The sequence below is a fragment of the Prunus persica genome, chromosome G5, assembly GCF_000346465.2.
Source record: "Prunus persica cultivar Lovell chromosome G5, Prunus_persica_NCBIv2, whole genome shotgun sequence".
Taxonomy (NCBI): Eukaryota; Viridiplantae; Streptophyta; class Magnoliopsida; order Rosales; family Rosaceae; genus Prunus; species Prunus persica.
In genome coordinates this window covers 17,545,720-17,563,157 of record NC_034013.1, presented here as the reverse complement: position 1 = coordinate 17,563,157, position 17,438 = coordinate 17,545,720, and the positions used below count along the sequence as shown (strand labels likewise).

The window sequence follows — 17,438 nt, the reverse complement described above, 5'->3', positions numbered from 1 at the left end:
GATTTACCATTATGTAATGTATGCATTTTGGTGAGAGAGAGAGGCTTGACGCGGCTCATTAATTTTTGCCAGTTGCCACACTTCGTCATTTGATTAGTTTTGCGAGTGATTAATTATACCTACTCTTTTTTGTTAATTTTGGGGAGATAGGGAAGGAATTAACATCTTCAAGACATTTAAGGAATCAAAGAAATAAACACACGCAAAACAGACAAGGATCAGATCAGATCAGACCCCCAAAAAATAAAAGTATTAGTTTCATTCTATCTTTAAGCTGCTGCCAGGGAATTACTTATCCCTACATTACAGAAATCATCCCCTAAATCAAAGGAATTGCATACGCGCATGCAAATTGATTGACAAAAAAAAAAAGAAAAGGAAAAAAATCAGAGAATTAGTTATTGCAATAATTCGGAGAAAATCACGTTGTTTTCCTGAAATAAGCTTAAACACGGTGGCAAATCCTTAATACTCAATCGAATCCAGAACCAGTTTGGTAATTTAAACTCACCCCCTCCCAAAACTTAACGCGCAAAATCGAGCCTTCTAAAACAGTACGATCTTCAGTTCATCAGAGTCATCACTGGGAAGTATAAAGTGTGAATGAATGAAACCAAACACACTTACTTGAAAGAAACCATGAATTTACAGAGCGGTTTTCCACTACTATTGCAACAATACAAGGCGTTGTTGAAGAAGAACCTCTTGCTTTCATGGCGGAGCAAGAGGGCTACCTTTATACAGCTCTTCTCCTCCTTCTTCTTCGTCTTCCTCATTTTCTTTATCCAGAGGGGCCTCAAGGCTCAAGAAGCCAAGTCCACCGACTACAAGACCCTCACCAATCCTCAACCTCTTGTTTCGCCGCCCATCCCTCCATGCGAATACAAATACTCCATTCAAAAGCCCTGCTTTGATTTCGCATGGAGCGGAAATGGAAGCGCTAGGATTCAGACCATTGTCAATGCTATCATGGCTAATAATCCGGACAGGCCGATTCCCTCGTCCAAGGTACCAAAGATTTTGGACTTTTGCGTTGTGTTTGGTTGTCGAGAAAATGCAAGGAAAAGTTGTTTGCTCTTCTTGTTCCTTTCTTTTTGCTCTGTTTCGTTGGAGGAGCAACTGTCATATGATAATAAGTCTCGTTTTGGCTTTTAATTGTGCAGGTCAAATCGTTTGGAACAAAAGATGAAGTAGATGCATGGCTGTACAGTAATCCTATGCATTGCTCAGGAGCTTTGCATTTTGTGGAAAGAAATGCCACTGTAATTAGCTATGGCATACAGACTAATTCTACTCCTGTTAAAGCACGAGGGCAATACGAAGATCCAACGTTCAAATTCCAAATACCGCTTCAGATTGCTGCAGAGCGTGAAATTGCCAGGTCTCTGATTGGAGGTATTATGCTTTGTTTCTCATGCTCTGTTCTTTGAAGAAAGCTTTATTTGCATGGTTGCTTGCCACCTTGACCTTAACACTTGTCTAATGATTTTGTACAGTTCCAAATTTTAGCTGGGTTCTTTCACTCAAGGAATTTGCACACCCTGCACGGGAGGCTTTCGCTGAGTTGACTGATGTAGTTCCAGTCATCTTTTTTGCGGCTTCCATGTTTGGTTTTGTGTTTCAAATGAGTTCTTTGATCACAGAGAAAGAATTGAAGCTTAGACAGGCAATGACAATGATGGGCCTTTATGATACTGCATACTGGTTCTCATGGCTCACATGGGAAGGAATTATTACCCTTCTCTCATCACTTTTCACAGTTCTATTCGGAATGATGTTTCGGTTCGATTTTTTCCTAAACAACAGTTTTGCAATCTTATTCCTCGTTTTCTTTCTCTTCCAACTCAATATGGTAAGTCGGTTTGGTGCAATTAATTTTTTACTTTATGTTTGTTCTTGCTGATTTCATGTTAAGCCTCTGCTTAGCATATAATTATGTCTGATCCATCCACTGGCTTTCGTTGCCAGATTGGTTTTGCCTTTATGCTGTCAACCTTCATAAGAAAGTCATCTACATCCTCAACTGTGGGTTTCTTCATATTTATTGTTGGCTTTATAACCCAGGCAAGATTCCACAGTTCAAGAATCAAGATTTGTAAATTATGGTTATTGGTTCAATAGTACTGATAACAGATTCCACTTTTTCATTGCAGATTGTTACAGTAACCGATTTTCCCTACAGTACAAACTTCAAATCCAAAAGGACTGTTCGAATCGTCTGGTCATTATTCCCACCTAATCTTCTTGCCAAAGCTTTACAGATGCTCGCGGAAGCAACATCCACTCCAAAGGATATTGGGATTAGCTGGAGTACAAGGACAAAGTGTGGGCCAAATGATGATCATGATTGTATGACAATTGTATGTGAACACATTGATCCTCAAATTTAAAATATTAACAAAAACTTTATAAGGTCTTTTTGAATTTTATTATTTATATTTACATTCGAATTTTGTCAGAACGACATCTATTTGTGGCTGGTGGCTACATTCTTCCTCTGGTTTATATTGGCAATCTACTTGGACAATATCATCCCAAATGTATCTGGTGTGAGAAAATCAGTGTTTTACTTTTTGAATCCAGGATACTGGACAGGGAAAGGTGCAAACAAGTTGGAAGGTAAATATAAGACTGAAATTCAGTTGGTGGTTGAGTTTCCCTTGTTGAATGGTACTTATGACGTAATGTTTTTTTCGCTCTCTTTCCACAGAGGGTGGCATTTGTAGTTGCATGGGTTCAGTCCCACCGCAGGAGCATTTTACGCCGGATGATGAAGATGTGCTTGCGGAGGAGAACATTGTAAAACAACAAACTAAGGAAGGCACAGTTGATCCAAACATTGCAGTTCAGATACGTGGCCTTGTAAAGACATATCCCGGGACTACCACAATTGGTTGCTGTAAGTGCAGGAGGACTTCACCGTACCATGCTCTCAAGGTAACCAACCTTACCTAGTTATATATATGTCTTCATGGTCAAGTTTTTCTCTAGGTTCATTGTTATACTTTTTAGACCAAAAATCTAGTGCAGATGCAGGGTAGATGTTTCAGCCTTTCAGGTTTAGGAAAATGAAATAATATAGTAGCAAGCAACTGAAGTATTTTGAATAACTTTCAGGGTTTGTGGGTCAACTTTGCAAAGGATCAGTTATTTTGTCTACTTGGTCCCAACGGAGCTGGGAAAACCACCGCAATCAATTGTTTAACTGGCAACACACCGGTGACTGGAGGAGATGGTAATACTATCATTTTTTTTTAGTGCATTGATTGGAAAATTCCTGAGATTATGATGCCAATTGGGAAATGATAAATTTGCAAACTGCCTTGTCACAGCATTGATTTATGGAAATTCTGCTCGGAGCTCTGTTGGCATGGCAAATATTCGAAAAATCATAGGATTTTGTCCGCAGGTGCTCCTCTCTCTCTCTCTCTCTCTCTCTCTCTCTCTCTCTCATGTTGCAACAACTCATTTGAAAAATTTGACTCAACGTGTATGTATGTTGTCTCTGTTCATAGTTCGATATTCTTTGGGATGCCTTGACTGGGCAAGAGCACCTTCACCTCTTCGCTAGTATTAAAGGCCTCCCCTCGGCTTCAGTAAAATCGGTATGTGCTACACTAACTTGCATGGGGTATTTCACATGCTTTCTTCCTTGCACTATGTTTAAACTCTGCGTGTTGCAATCCTTCTTTTTTGTTCCGGAAATGAAGGATTATGATACGCAGAGTTCAAACCGGTGCTCATGAATTTGAGCAAGGATGATTGTTTTGTTCTGTATAAGACGGATGCTCCTCAAATGCAGGTTGCTAAGAAGTCATTGGCAGAGGTGAGACTCACTGAGGCAGCCAAAATGAGAGCTGGGAGTTACAGTGGAGGAATGAAACGTCGCCTGAGTTTCGCCATAGCCCTTATTGGTGATCCAAAGTTACTTATCTTAGATGAACCGGTACGGAAATGTGGACCAAACCCTTTACTATGTCTACTTCCTCTGGTTTTCTAATTTTTACTTTATGATCTGCAGACGACTGGTATGGATCCCATAACAAGGAGGCATGTATGGGACGTCATAGAGGATGCAAAGAAAGGGCGTGCAATTGTCCTAACCACTCACTCAATGGAAGAAGCTGACATTTTAGGTGACAAGATAGGAATAATGGCAAAGGGTAGGCTCCGTTGCATTGGAACTTCAATCAGGCTCAAGTCAAGGTTTGGGACTGGTTTTATTGCCAATGTGAGCTTCGGTGGAAGCATGAATGGGCAAAATCCTCATCAGGATGCTGTGAAGCAGTTCTTTAAATACGTAGGCTGGTTTTGAATGATTTGAACTTATTTGTATTCACATGAAAGATTAATTTCTAACGTGGGGTAAGTTTTTGCAGCATTTGGATGTTTTACCAAGAGAAGAGAACAGAGCATTTCTGACTTTTGTTATTCCTCATGATAGAGAGCGGCTTTTGACGGTAATTTGCTTAGCATCTTTTTCTGGTTCCTATATAACTGCAAAATAAGAAGCATATCTGACATACGAGGTTTGTGACCTAAATACAGAGATTTTTTGCGGAGCTTCAAGATAGAGAAAGAGAATATGGCATAGTAGACATCCATCTTGGACTTACAACTCTTGAAGAAGTCTTCTTGAATATCGCATGGCAGGCAGAACTAGAAGCTGCCACAGCTGAGGGGAGGTTGGTTACTCTCACTTTAACATGTGGAGCCTCAGTTAAGGTAAAAACACAATCAGTTTTCTCTTTTCATTTTTACATTGACCAGGAATTAAGCTTAAAAGTTACTTTACGCATAAAGGTTTTGCAGATACCTGTAGGAGCTAGGTTTGTGCGGATTCCAGGAACGGAATGTGCAGAATATCCAAGTGGGGTTATGGTACAAGTATTTTGGGAGCAAGATGAATCTGGTGCTCTCTGCATATCCGGCCACTCTCCTGAAACCCCAATACCTCCTAATGTTGAAGTAACCCCATCGCGCATGGATTCATTTGGCCGATCCGGCCATTCCCAACCGGTTCATGGAATTCTGATTCATCCTGGACAACTCAGTAAAACAAATTCTCGTTCATACCTCTAGTTATAAGTCAGCAGAGATATTATACACAAATTTTCTTCCATTTGTAATTTCCGGCAGTACATAGCTTTTCACCATATCCGTTCGATAGTTATTCATTGCCTACTCAAAATTGTTGGAGATCTCTAATTTCACTATTTTTGACAATAAAATTTGAACCTAATTTGTCACAAGAATGTTTAAACGTACATAGGAGACGACATTTGCATGTTGCTGGCTCCTCCCTCGGTGTGAAAAAAGCATTGAGATATTATTGTAGTAATGGTCAACGATCATTACTGCCCAAGTTGACCTGCGACTATCAAGCTTCTACACACTGCACTGCACATCTCCAGTGCACAAAGACTCGTTTGAAGCAGGCGCGTCTGATTCTTGCTAGGCACATAATCTTTTACTTTGACATCAGCTGAAAAAATGGAACCTAGAATCGCAACCAACTGAACTGCGAAACTTATATAAAAAATAATAAAATGCGACTTGAGAGTTGGAAAAACATCCAATTTTTAAAACTACAAAGCCATTGATCTACATATTTATAATCATGTTACAACGGTTTGAAATGTCAGTTAATACAACAAACAAAAAATAAAGTAAAAACACACAGATCTGAGTATTTTGAACCTAAAACTCTAAAAACTATGTAAATAAAGAATCAGTAAAGCAGCAAGGACTTGTTGAAAGAGCAATCATCGGTAATTAATTAAGGAGCCAGAAGAGGGTAAATAATTAATTAAGGAGCAGTGAAAGTACAAATCAATGTAAAACATGTAAAAGGAAACATGTGTAAAACCTAGCTACTAAGTATTAGAGATGATGGATGAGAGAAAGGTGTAGAGCTCCCTTCAATCCAAACAAAGATCTAACACAGGTAATGCAGCTCCTGAGATATGCAAGCCACAAGCCTATTCCTCTGATGATCTGAGATAGGGCTGTGGGATCCATAGCTCAGCAGCTCAATCCACCCAGCAAGACCTTCTATTGGACTTCAAGGAGCTCTGCTCCGTAACCCTAGCTCTACCCCTAGCTACCTACTACTCAAAACCCTAGTACCTGAATATATATATATATATATACACACATATGAACTTGGAAGGGAAAATTCAGATGATTAAAAACAAGATCAGTATACCCTTCAGACCAAGAGAGATCCAGCCCTCTAACCTGCAGAAGAACACTGATCGAATAACAGGTTTTGTTATCGTGAAAATAGTTCCCATGAATCATCTTATTACTACAGCAGCAAGGATGTTATTAGTTCATACCACATATATCTAGATCCATGCATCCTTCATCGAAATCCATATATCTCAAGGATCCATGACTTTCCACCAAGCTTCGATCAAAAGACTCATAAAGTCATCGCAAGACAGCTAAGCTAACTAAAACCATTTCTCTCTCTCTCTCTCTCTCTCCTGGGAATGGAACTACCTCTCTCTAACTAATTAAGCCCACCCGTTTAGCTAATATATATATATATAAGACATGTAAAACATTAATTAGATACCCTCTCTAGCTACCAAAGTTAGCGTACAGGCGCCAACCATTCAACCATTTTCTCCCCCTAAATAATGACCCTTCAAAGTTGAAACCCACTATGATGACCTTTGGTTATAAGATTGAAACTTGAGGAGCAACTTTTTATAATGCTTTTGGATAAAAAATGAAATAATTGTGGGATAGGTCGGCAAAGCCTGTTTCTTCTATCAACCAGGTCTAGGGAACCGGCTTCTAAGATTCCCCCGCTGCGCCATACTAAAACTCTTCACGTGCCTGCCTGCCTGCCTTGTTTCCCCCGCTCTACAATCTGCAAGCCCTAACCCCAATTTATCGTTTCCTCATTTGCTTGCACCAGCTTGCGCCACAGCTCACATGCTTGCTTTCTTTCAGTTAAAACATCTCGTGAGGTGAGAAGTTGAGATAGAGACCAATCCTAACAAATTCGACTTACCGTTAAAAGCAATCCAAGTTTTGATTTTGAATGAAGAGTTCGGCGAGTGCTACCGACACGTGGCAGCGACGTAGGGGGAAAGACAAAAAAGTCTGAGGTGAAATGAGTGGTAGTTGTTGAATTAAGATTTCCTTTTTGATTAGACAAAAGGGACGTCGATGTGACAATACAGCTCCGCCTGGTGGGACCAGCTGCAGCGTGCCCACGTTATCTCTGACGCGTGTTCCTCGCTCCTGTCTGCCCCCACTGCCTTGCTAACGCGCGCACTTTCGACTGATTTTTGTAATAAGACGCTCTTTCCATCATTCGATTCTGCCACGTAGGCTAATATCTGAGCTTGTTAATTGGATGGACGGTGGTGGTTGATAGGCAGATGGTGATGCGCAAAGAAGGCAGGCTGGTGCGAATGTAGAATAGTATAACCACGAAATCCAGGGCTAGATCTCACTGTCCTGAAACATGTTTACCCTGCCTGTCTTTAGCTTTTATTGCTTTCTTCTTGTCTTTTTTCGCCTTTTTCATTCTACTTTTGTTCAAAATGATTTTATATATTAATACTGGGCTGGGTGCGGTGAAGTTAGGAATCGACAAACCAGAGTCCAATATATTATACCAATGGACTGGGCTAGGAAAGCTACAGAAAAACAACCCAGGCCAGGCCCATATTTTATAGAGATTGAAATATGTTCTCATTCATATTTCTGGGCTTCAGCTCCCGTCCGAGATCAGACCAATAATAAGAAGATATTGGATCAAGGCCTAGCCATTCATCTTCCATCTTGGATTCTAATGGACCACGGTGTGCTTGAGAGATGAAGAGGTTTTTAGTCCCAATAGCAAAATATTTTGTCACTACACCCACCGTGTAAAGTTTTAATCTAAACTACAAAAAGGAGATTCGAACTTGGTACAGAATTGAGAGCACAATTGCTCTAATTAATTTAGCTAAGCTCATATCTATTGATTTGTAATTTTGGACAAGCATGGAATGATTACACTTATAGGTGCATTTTCTTTAAAACAATTGTATTCATATATATAACATCAAATACAAATTTTGTATCCTCCAAGAGAAAATATTCGATTCTTTATACCCACCAGCATGATAAAAAGCATTACATCAAAAAGCCCTGGTATTACACAATTGGTAATTTTGTACAAGTAAATAATGAACCGGGTTGATAGAGCGCCGAACCGGAGCCCAACCTTACGGCCTGGACGGTGGAATAGAAAGATAGTGAAATATAAAACTCTCACATATAAAATAGCACACCAACATCTGTACGCTAATACTAGATTCCAGAACGCAAAACTAGTGTTCATTTTATCACTCCATTCTTTTTCGCTCTCATAAAAACCCTAGCGGGCGGTACAGAATCTCAGAGAACTCTAGCCATGGGTACGTCACCTTCAGTCTCATATACATATTTCTTTATTTCTTTATCTAATTACTTGTGCATAACAATCTTGCTTTCCTTTTTCTTTTAAATTTGTCTCCACCTCTCTAATTTTTAATTTTCGAAGATTTTATTTTCCCTTGATCAAACTCCGGTAGATCCACTGGGTTATAGGCGATTATTAGATGATTTTATGAGTTATGGTCTGAATCTTCCTTGTGTTTATTCTACTTTGTCAGGGTTTGCCTTTTTTTTTTTTTGTTTCAGTTTTTTTTGTTCAAATTGATATTTTTTTGTGGTATTTGATTAAATTTTAGGATTGATTGACCTCCCGCAGTTCAACGCCGATATCAAGAAATAAGTCCTTTTAATCTATTTGAATTCTCGTTGTTTCTGAGAAACTGAGCAATAGAGTTCAGAATAAAGTTTAGCGCATAACTATAATAATTTCGCTTGTAAATTATATATTTGCTCTGGTTAGTAGTCGTTTATTTGAGGTTGTGGTGAAAATTGAGATATAGTTCTAATTACTTATTCAATTTTCTGTAAATGGTAGATATTGAGGAGGAAATCCGATCGTTACAGCTTGATTCGGCAGGTATTTCTGAAAGGACATGTGAATTTAGTTATTATGGTTCAGACAGATGATTGTTCTATGGTAAAATTTCAGTTTTGTATTAATGCGTTGTGTATATATTAGCAGAAGATAATGGAGTTGTTAACCCAGACGCTGCACAGCCGGAAGTTGAGAATTCCAATAAGATGGAGGAAGGTTTGTAGTATCATCGAATACTTTATTATGTCATTGTTTTGTTAAGGAGAAGTTGTTTGAAAGGGCACAGTGTGCTTGTGCTTTATTAACTGTTATATGCTTACTGTTAACTGCTAACGGTTACTGTTTGTGATGGGTGATACTTTGAAATCTAGTGATGGTTACCAGATTAGGATACTTGTATGAAGAGATCGAAGAATTATGTTGCTAATCTAGAACCAAATGTTTGTAATAATTTTCTTATCTTCATATTACATGGAATTGGCCAATCATAAATCAATGGCTACCTACCTTACTGTTTATTTATGAATGGCAACTTGTTTGGTGAAATTAACTATTTATGCAGACCTAAGTTTCCAGGGATAGAATTGCTAAACATTATTCCACCTCTAAGTTTTAATATTTTTTTAGGAGAAATAGGATATTAAAGCTTAATGGGAGAGTTTCACTAATCTTATGTTTGATAGGAGATATACATTGAAGATTCATTCTTCTTTTTTTTTTTTTTTTTTCTTCTTTCTAATATTGGAACAATTTCAGATTCCAAGGAAGAGGTTCATGCACATTCAGTTAAGCCAGAGGTGGTTGAGCAAAAAGGTAGCTTGGAAGCTTCTTTCAGTCCGTATTAATTTTTTTCTATAATTATGCGCATATTTGTTTTGTTTTGTAGTGCATCACCCATCAGCTTTCTTATCAAATTCAAATATATATTCTTCTTGGATGTCAATTTTTGGCTTGAATATGCAGGGAAGGAAAAGATAAATGTGGATCCAGAAGAAGAACATGATGAGATGGAACTAGATAAGAAGAGACACTTGAATGTTGTTTTCATTGGCCACGTCGGTAAGTTTATTTTTCTCACAAGGTTGCTTAATTTAGTATTTCTGGCTTTAGATTGCTGTCCTAGTTGCTTGTATTAGAACTATATGCATACCACTAGCCACTAATGTTCTCACACACACTCACACTATAGGGTTCTAAGTGATCATGCATATCCCGGTAATGCGGACACTGTGACTTCATTCATTCTTCATAACTTTTATATTTCTTCAATGGATGCTGCCAGCTGCATCTCCCATCTGTCAGTTTCCCAGAAATTACAAGGTAGTAACACATGAAGGCCACAAGACTAACAAGTACCTTATCACCTGAACTGGGCTCTGTACTTTCTAAAGGGCTTCTCTTTTCTTGAAGCAGCAAAATAAAGCAAGCAATGAAACTTCCACTAACATTTGGCTCATCTTGAATGACCTGGCTTTCTTATCATGCCAATAATTGACATGACAGATCAATTTATTCCAATTTTTTTTAATTTTAAATATTGTTGTAATTCTGTCTATTATACATTGTATTTGTCTCATTTGGTGTTGTGAAAGGCTGCAGGTCTTGAATGCATTTGAATGTATGCATGCATTAGTTTTCAAATAGAGTAATTCATATGCCATTGTTTTGGCCCTATTGCTTACTTGGTATGTCGATGTATAGTAATAATGTGTCTTGTATTGGTTGCAGATGCTGGAAAGTCCACAACTGGAGGCCAAATACTTTTCCTTAGTGGTCAGGTTGATGACCGTACAATCCAAAAATATGAAAAAGAAGCAAAGGAAAAAAGTAGGGAAAGCTGGTGAGCATATCCTAGTGCTATCTTATTGTGAACTCATTCTGTAAGAATGTGCATGGGGAAAATTGGCTTTCTATTTTCTTGTCAGCTTTTAAAAGTATTCATAAATTAAGATAATAGAATTTTATGAGTGGCACTGAAGTTAGGAGTGGAATTGGGAATGAGTGTTGAAGTAGACTTCGACAAGGAAGTAGGGTGACGGCTTTTTACTTTTGAAGTCATATGTTAAGAGTCTGGGCTTCAGCTTTCTTGATTATTACAGCAGTCAGTACAAAATAGCAACCTTAGCACCTTGTGACCAAGATCCTTTATCCCCTTGAAAGACCAGTATCTTTTGATATTTTTATCTTACACATGCAAATAACTAGTAAACAATTTCACATGTCTAGTGAGGTCTGATAGCTATTCTCAATATTAGTACATATATTTGGTGGCATCTGATATTACTCTCTCCTGTTCCTCTCTCTTTGTTTTCTCACTGTGATGTCAGAAGACAAATTTTTTAAATTCAAAACTGCATTAACATATATCATCTGAAGCATTAATGGACCATTACATATGCAGCTTGCAATTTCTTTTTCTGTTCATGCTTCATTGACTACGGTTGTGTCATATCTGCTAGGTATATGGCCTATATTATGGATACCAATGAAGAAGAGAGGGTTAAGGTATGATTTGAATGATTCTGTTACAAAGTTGCTTCAATGTAATTGTCATCTTCTTAAGTCATTGTTAAATGCTAACTGATGGTGCTTACAACACCTATTTTGTCAAAGGAACAGCTTGTTTTCGCTGTAATTATTTATTGTTGGAAATCTCATTGCAGGGTAAAACAGTTGAAGTTGGACGAGCACATTTTGAAACAGAGTCATCAAGATTTACAATTTTGGATGCACCTGTGAGTGAATTTTGATTTCAAAACAAGACTTTGTATCTGTTTTTTTGTTGGTCAAATTTACATCACACAACAGAATGGGAAAAGTATGAAAGAGGATAAATGTCTGGTTGCATACTAAGCCGGCATAGGAACAGAGTGGTTACATTTAATATGGTTGAGTGACCCCAGGATAAGTTGAGTAGTTCAGGTATCCAGAAACAAGATTGTTTTCCAAAAACTGTGTGACATGTAGAGGACTGAGTATGCATCTGAGTTACGCAAGTGGTTTTGCTCGATCTTTTAGTATTTTGATAAGTGGGATACTGTACTAATGAAGAATGATTACAGTCTATCTAGCTATCTGCCCCCCATTTTAGTTTTTGATATCTGTTTTGCTTGGTTTAATTATGCTTGGTTTAATTATATTTGTCATCATTAATATGGTTTAGCTTACTTTGTTGGAGGAATGATACTGAGTAGTGCATGTTTGTTATCAGGGCCACAAAAGTTATGTTCCAAATATGATCAGTGGTGCATCTCAAGCTGATGTAGGAGTATTGGTGAGTTATATCCGTGACGTATAATTACTGCATCAATCCTTCATATGTGAACTTTGTGTATTTAAATTTCTTTCTCCTCTCTCTATATTTAGGTTATTTCTGCTCGGAAAGGAGAATTTGAAACTGGGTATGAGAGGGGTGGACAGACCCGTGAGCACGTTCAGCTTGCTAAAACTTTGGGTGTGTCCAAACTGCTTGTTGTTGTAAATAAAATGGATGATCCTACCGTGAATTGGGCAAAAGAAAGGTACTCTACCATTCCTCTCTTGTGTGTGCCCCTGCCCCAATGGGATTAGTGATATCTTATGCTGTTAATTTCACCAGATACGATGAAATTGGGTCAAAGATGGTGCCATTCCTTAAAACATCAGGCTACAACGTGAAAAAAGGTATGCAAGGATTTTTTTTGTTGCAAACTTTTGTGGTTTTGGGATTTAGGAAGTGATATCTTATTTCTATATTTTCTTTTAGGTTGGGTCTATTCCACCGACTTGCTAATTCTGCTGGATTTCTAATTTAAGTTCTAATGTTATTACAAGCAGAATGGGTTTAGGCAATTTACTTTTCTCAAGCTATGGTTACCCTATGTTTGATCTTGATTGAAAAGGGGAGGACTGGAAGGCACGGTTTCCCTTGTTTGATAGGAGTGATGAGGGAGAATTGAACAATAGTGGAGGGATTGGCAAATTGTTGGGCCTGCAAAAGGTCCCTCCAAATTAAAGAGATTAGAGGAGAAAATAAGCGAAACCTTACTTTTTCAATGCAAATATTTGTCATCAAGTCAGGACATAAATTGGGTTTTAGTAGATCGTGATTTTATGCTTTTGTCTCTGTACTTGTTTGTGCTTATTATGTCCTTTTACCAAAGAAGAAAAGAGAAACATTATTTGTGTTCCTTTCCTTATCCTCTCCACCTCTTATACTTTTCCTTTCACTTGTCCTTCCTACTTTCATCTCGGGTGCCTGATAGCTAGCATTCTTACTTTCTTTGGAGCATTGGCAATTCTATGTGATAATTGAATATACAATTATACCCCATTTATCTAAATAAGAGATGGAATTTACATGCCTTGTAATGGTATACCCCTGATCATCAATGGGTTAGGCGATGTTGAAGCCACCCAGAGTCTGCAGCTAAGTGTGGCTGTAGCTTTTGTTGACTACTGAATCTTTTTCTGCTTTTCCAGACAAAGTCCCTACCCCCCTCCTCTCCCTCCCTCCCTCCAATTGTTTTGAGTGTGTGGTTAACCATTTACTTGATGGTAATTGAATGTTACATCAGTGGATTTCTTCTTAGTTCTATTTTGATTGCTTTTGTTTTTTCCGGAAGATATTGCTTTGTATTATCATGGTGTATTGACTTATGATGTCATTATTTTGTGCTTTGCCTGCACAGATGTCCAGTTCCTACCTATATCTGGTCTGGTTGGTACAAACATAAAAAACAGAGTGGATAAAACAGTATGTTCATGGTGGGATGGTCCTTGCCTGTTTGAAGCCCTTGATGCCATTGAGATTCCTCTACGGGATCCCAAAGGTCCATTCAGGTACATGGTTAATTAATATTGCCTTTTTATTTTTCCTCCCTTTTTTGTCTTGGTTTTTCTCAGCATAGAGGAAGTGTCCAATGACAAGTGTTTACGTTTTTGTTAGCTTATTTAAGAATCTTTAATCCACTGACTTTCAGAACCCTCCTTATAACCTTTGAATACCTTAAGTAAGCATCTGTATTTGTGTTTATTTATTTATTGGTTTGCTTCACTGTCTGATTGATGTGCATATGAATGTTTTACTTATTGAGGAGGTATTTGCTATTTGAAAATTATTCTCCCCTTATAATACCGTGATAAAGCTGCTTTTATATCGTTTGTTTTTACTGTGATGAGTGGCGTTTAGTCTAGTTGCTTAAAATTGTCAAAGTAATTGTTTGGCAATGGAGTTTGGATCTCTGGCACTGTTATAAAAATATGGGGAGGGTGGAGTATGATGTGGGATTAGTAGCTCCATGGGCGCGTTAGTAAATTGACAGAGAAGAATGAAATTGCTGATTTATGGCTAATGTTCTTTCTTTGATCTTTCAAATTCCATCTGTAGGATGCCTATCATAGACAAATTCAAGGACATGGGAACTGTTGTTATGGGCAAAGTGGAATCTGGTTCGGTGCGAGAGGGGGATTCGTTGTTTGTCATGCCAAATAAGGTTCTGCCCTGTTCCTTTTAATATTCTCTTTGTTTTTCTTTTCCTCCTTGTAATTTCCCTTTTATAATACTGTGTATTAAGAATTACAATTGAAAACATTGGTTTGCAGGTTCCAGTGAAAGTTGTTGCTATATTCATTGATGAAGATAGGGTCAAACGTGCGGGACCTGGTGAAAATTTACGGGTTAGATTATCGGGCATAGAGGAAGAGGATATATTGTCAGGTTTTGTCTTAGCCAGTGTTGGTAAGTTCCCTTTAATTACATTTGTCCATTCTTAAAGACTTGCTATCCTTGTACATTAGTAGTATTGTACTTTATTTCTTGAAATAAAAATATGCATTATTGTTGCATGTTCGTTGTTTTCCCTTGAAGGTTTGAAGCATAAGATTAGTTGTTTTTATATGTTTATTTAAGTGAAGAGAAGTAAGAAAAATGGTAATGGGCAAAAGACGATAAATGAGAGAAGTGAGGATAAATAGAATTATTGAAACTGTTTTTGGTTAGCTTTTATTTCTTAGAATCAGTTTTTATTATTTCTTTTCCTTCTCTATTTTGTAATTGAGAGAACAGAAAACAAAAAGAAAAAAGCATTATCAAACTGGCCCTGGTTAATAATACAATTATAAACTTATAGTTAATTGAAACTCTCCCTCTCTTCTTTCCCTCCCTCCATTTTGACCCCATTTTATTTCATTTAGTTTTGGACTGCAATATATCTGTTGATATGCCAATTTTTTTGTTACCTTTATACTGTCCTACATTTTTACTATATTTGTTTAATAATTTGTCTTTTGCACTAAGTTTGCTTCTTATTTTAATGCAGCAAATCCAATACCAGCGGTTACAGATTTTTTTGCCCAGTTGCAGATCCTTGAGTTGCTGGACAATGTATGAAGACTCTCTCTCTCTCTCTCTCTCTCTCTCACACACACACACACACACACACACACGCGCAGAGCTGATCAGCATCTTATTTTCCTTTTTCTAATTTATAATTTATTTATGATCTTGATTGGTGAACATGTGTATGTATCTAAAGCCCTCAATATACTTCTGTTTAGGCAATCTTGACGGCTGGCTACAAAGCTGTCCTGCATATTCACTCAATTGTTGAAGAATGTGAGATTATTGAGCTCATAAGTCAAATGGATCCAAAGACGAAGAAACCTATGAAAAAGCATATTCGTTTTGTCAAGAATGGTGCTGTTGTTGTGTGCAAGATTCAGGTTTGTATCATATTAGTTTCAATTATATGCCTAATAGAAGGTTCTGTCCTTTTAAATATTTTAAACTTGCATTTTACTAGTCATAATTTCTTTGTAAAGTAGTGTATTATCCCCAAATTGCAACTAGTTTCTTCTGGGGTTTGGCCGATTGGCGGTTGTCTTTCTTCATTGTTCTCCTATATGTATTCCAGCAGATAAATTGCCCTTCATCAGACTCCTTTCACGACCTGAGCAAGGCTTATGGTTTCTGTTCATGGTTTCTGTTCCTGGTCCTTAAAGACTGTTCTCTCCCCCTCTCCCCCAAAACCCACCCACACACAAAAAAGAGAGAGTAAATTTTAAACATAATAAAGTTGAGCAAATCAGTTTTTAAATCTTTGTTACATTTTGTTTACTTTGATACAATTGCTGGTGCTGCCACAGGTGAATAATTTGATATGCGTTGAGAAGTTCTCAGATTTTCCACAACTTGGAAGGTTTACTCTTCGTACTGAAGGTGCTAAATCCTCACCTTCTTGATCCATTGAGCATGTTTTTGGTGTGTGGTAGTAAATTTTATTTCTATGTGTGTTCTGCAGGAAAAACTATTGCAGTGGGAAAAGTAATTGACCCTCCATCAACTTACTCCCGCAAATTAAGTTCTTAAACAATTTTGATCTTGAGGGTAAGCCCTTTTAAATGGACATCATTTAAATACTAGATGGCTTCAAAGCATTCTAAGAAGTTTTACTACGTGTTGGAAAAAGATGTTTTTGTTCTCTCTTCTGAATTTTGTGATCCCACCATAACCTATTGTTTCTTGACGGGCAGAGCTGGGTCAGTAGGACTGGCGGCATGATGGTTCCAAGTCAGCACAGGATCTTTCCTACTTACTCGCAGTGTATCGATTCTGGTATCGGGTTAATATAGTTGGTAGGTTTATGATGGTATATACTGTTGCTGGTGGCCACGTACTCTGGAGTGAGCTTTTGCCGGGTACGGTGGGCATCTTTCATTTGTATGGGTGTAAAGTAGCCTTGATTTGATTCACCCATTGTTGGGTTATTACATGATTCGAAGTCTGACCAGTCGTTGATCAGTCTCTTTCATTAATGGTGGTTATGATGGGCTTAACATATATATATATTTTTTGAGAAACTTGTGTACCAATTGAAATGAATTCGGTGTGCAGACATTAGGAAAATACACCCTAGACAATTTACGCAATTACCTTTTGCTATAGGTGTATTTAAGCTGTGTTTGATAATTTGGAGTAAAAAGTGAGAATGTGCAGCCCCTTATAATCTCAAGCACATTCCATGAAGCATAGGTGCAGTCGGTTCGGTGCAGTGCAGGGAATGGGAGATGAATTTGACTCTTTCAATTTGCGTGTCCGGATGAATTTGACTCTTTCAATTTGCGTGTCCATTCTATCCTCAGGCTATGTCATCGGGTTAAATGTTAGTTCATGGCTAAGATTGGAGCTCTTTAAAATATTAAATTTTTAAAGAATACTTTAGGGTTTTTTGATATCCAGCCATGGATATATTTTAAGGCTCTTAATTTTTTATTTATTTTGAGAAAAGATATGGTGCGATATATATATTCCTTTCTGCCAGAGTTTGCAACTCATATATATATATATACAGAGAGCTTCCATTGAGGGATCCCTCAAATAAGCTTATTTGAGGGACACTCCTTGTAGGCCCCACTCCGGATTGTATTTCACTAATCCAAACCGTCTCTTTTGTAGATACTCATTCAAAGATCATCTCTA

General features: G+C 37.8%; 2 protein-coding genes and 1 long non-coding RNA gene across 6 annotated transcripts; 2 read left to right on the top strand and 1 right to left on the bottom strand.

Moving 5' to 3' along the window:
• LOC18777383 (ABC transporter A family member 2) lies at positions 580-5,173 on the top strand. 2 transcript variants are annotated; one of them, XM_020564477.1, is made up of 15 exons: positions 580-1,008; positions 1,164-1,395; positions 1,497-1,852; positions 1,969-2,064; positions 2,154-2,360; positions 2,460-2,619; positions 2,741-2,937; positions 3,118-3,235; positions 3,333-3,409; positions 3,516-3,605; positions 3,803-3,946; positions 4,022-4,300; positions 4,380-4,460; positions 4,549-4,725; positions 4,813-5,173. In XM_020564477.1, the coding sequence occupies exons 1-15, from the start codon at positions 604-606 to the stop codon at positions 5,080-5,082; spliced, it is 2,889 nt and encodes a 962-aa protein (XP_020420066.1). In that variant the 5' UTR covers positions 580-603; the 3' UTR covers positions 5,083-5,173. The 2 variants fall into 2 exon arrangements, with proteins under 2 accessions (XP_020420066.1, XP_007211019.2); XM_007210957.2 differs by having other exon boundaries at positions 2,711-2,937.
• LOC109949272 lies at positions 4,401-7,025 on the bottom strand. Of its 2 annotated transcripts, XR_002271837.1 has the most exons (3): positions 5,269-7,025; positions 4,617-5,041; positions 4,401-4,497 (listed from the first exon to the last, which is right to left on the bottom strand). It is a non-coding gene; the product is annotated as an uncharacterized LOC109949272 (long non-coding RNA). The 2 variants fall into 2 exon arrangements; XR_002271836.1 differs by having other exon boundaries at positions 4,401-5,041; positions 5,269-7,024.
• Positions 8,163-16,908, top strand: LOC18776932 (eukaryotic peptide chain release factor GTP-binding subunit ERF3A). 2 transcript variants are annotated; one of them, XM_007210511.2, is made up of 19 exons: positions 8,163-8,426; positions 8,981-9,022; positions 9,128-9,196; positions 9,737-9,793; positions 9,944-10,039; positions 10,709-10,820; positions 11,440-11,485; positions 11,644-11,715; positions 12,192-12,254; positions 12,347-12,501; positions 12,579-12,643; positions 13,651-13,801; positions 14,349-14,454; positions 14,564-14,699; positions 15,280-15,344; positions 15,518-15,682; positions 16,106-16,178; positions 16,261-16,346; positions 16,493-16,908. In XM_007210511.2, the coding sequence occupies exons 1-18, from the start codon at positions 8,423-8,425 to the stop codon at positions 16,326-16,328; spliced, it is 1,545 nt and encodes a 514-aa protein (XP_007210573.1). In that variant the 5' UTR covers positions 8,163-8,422; the 3' UTR covers positions 16,329-16,346; positions 16,493-16,908. The 2 variants fall into 2 exon arrangements, with proteins under 2 accessions (XP_007210573.1, XP_007210574.1); XM_007210512.2 differs by having other exon boundaries at positions 8,302-8,426; positions 9,125-9,196.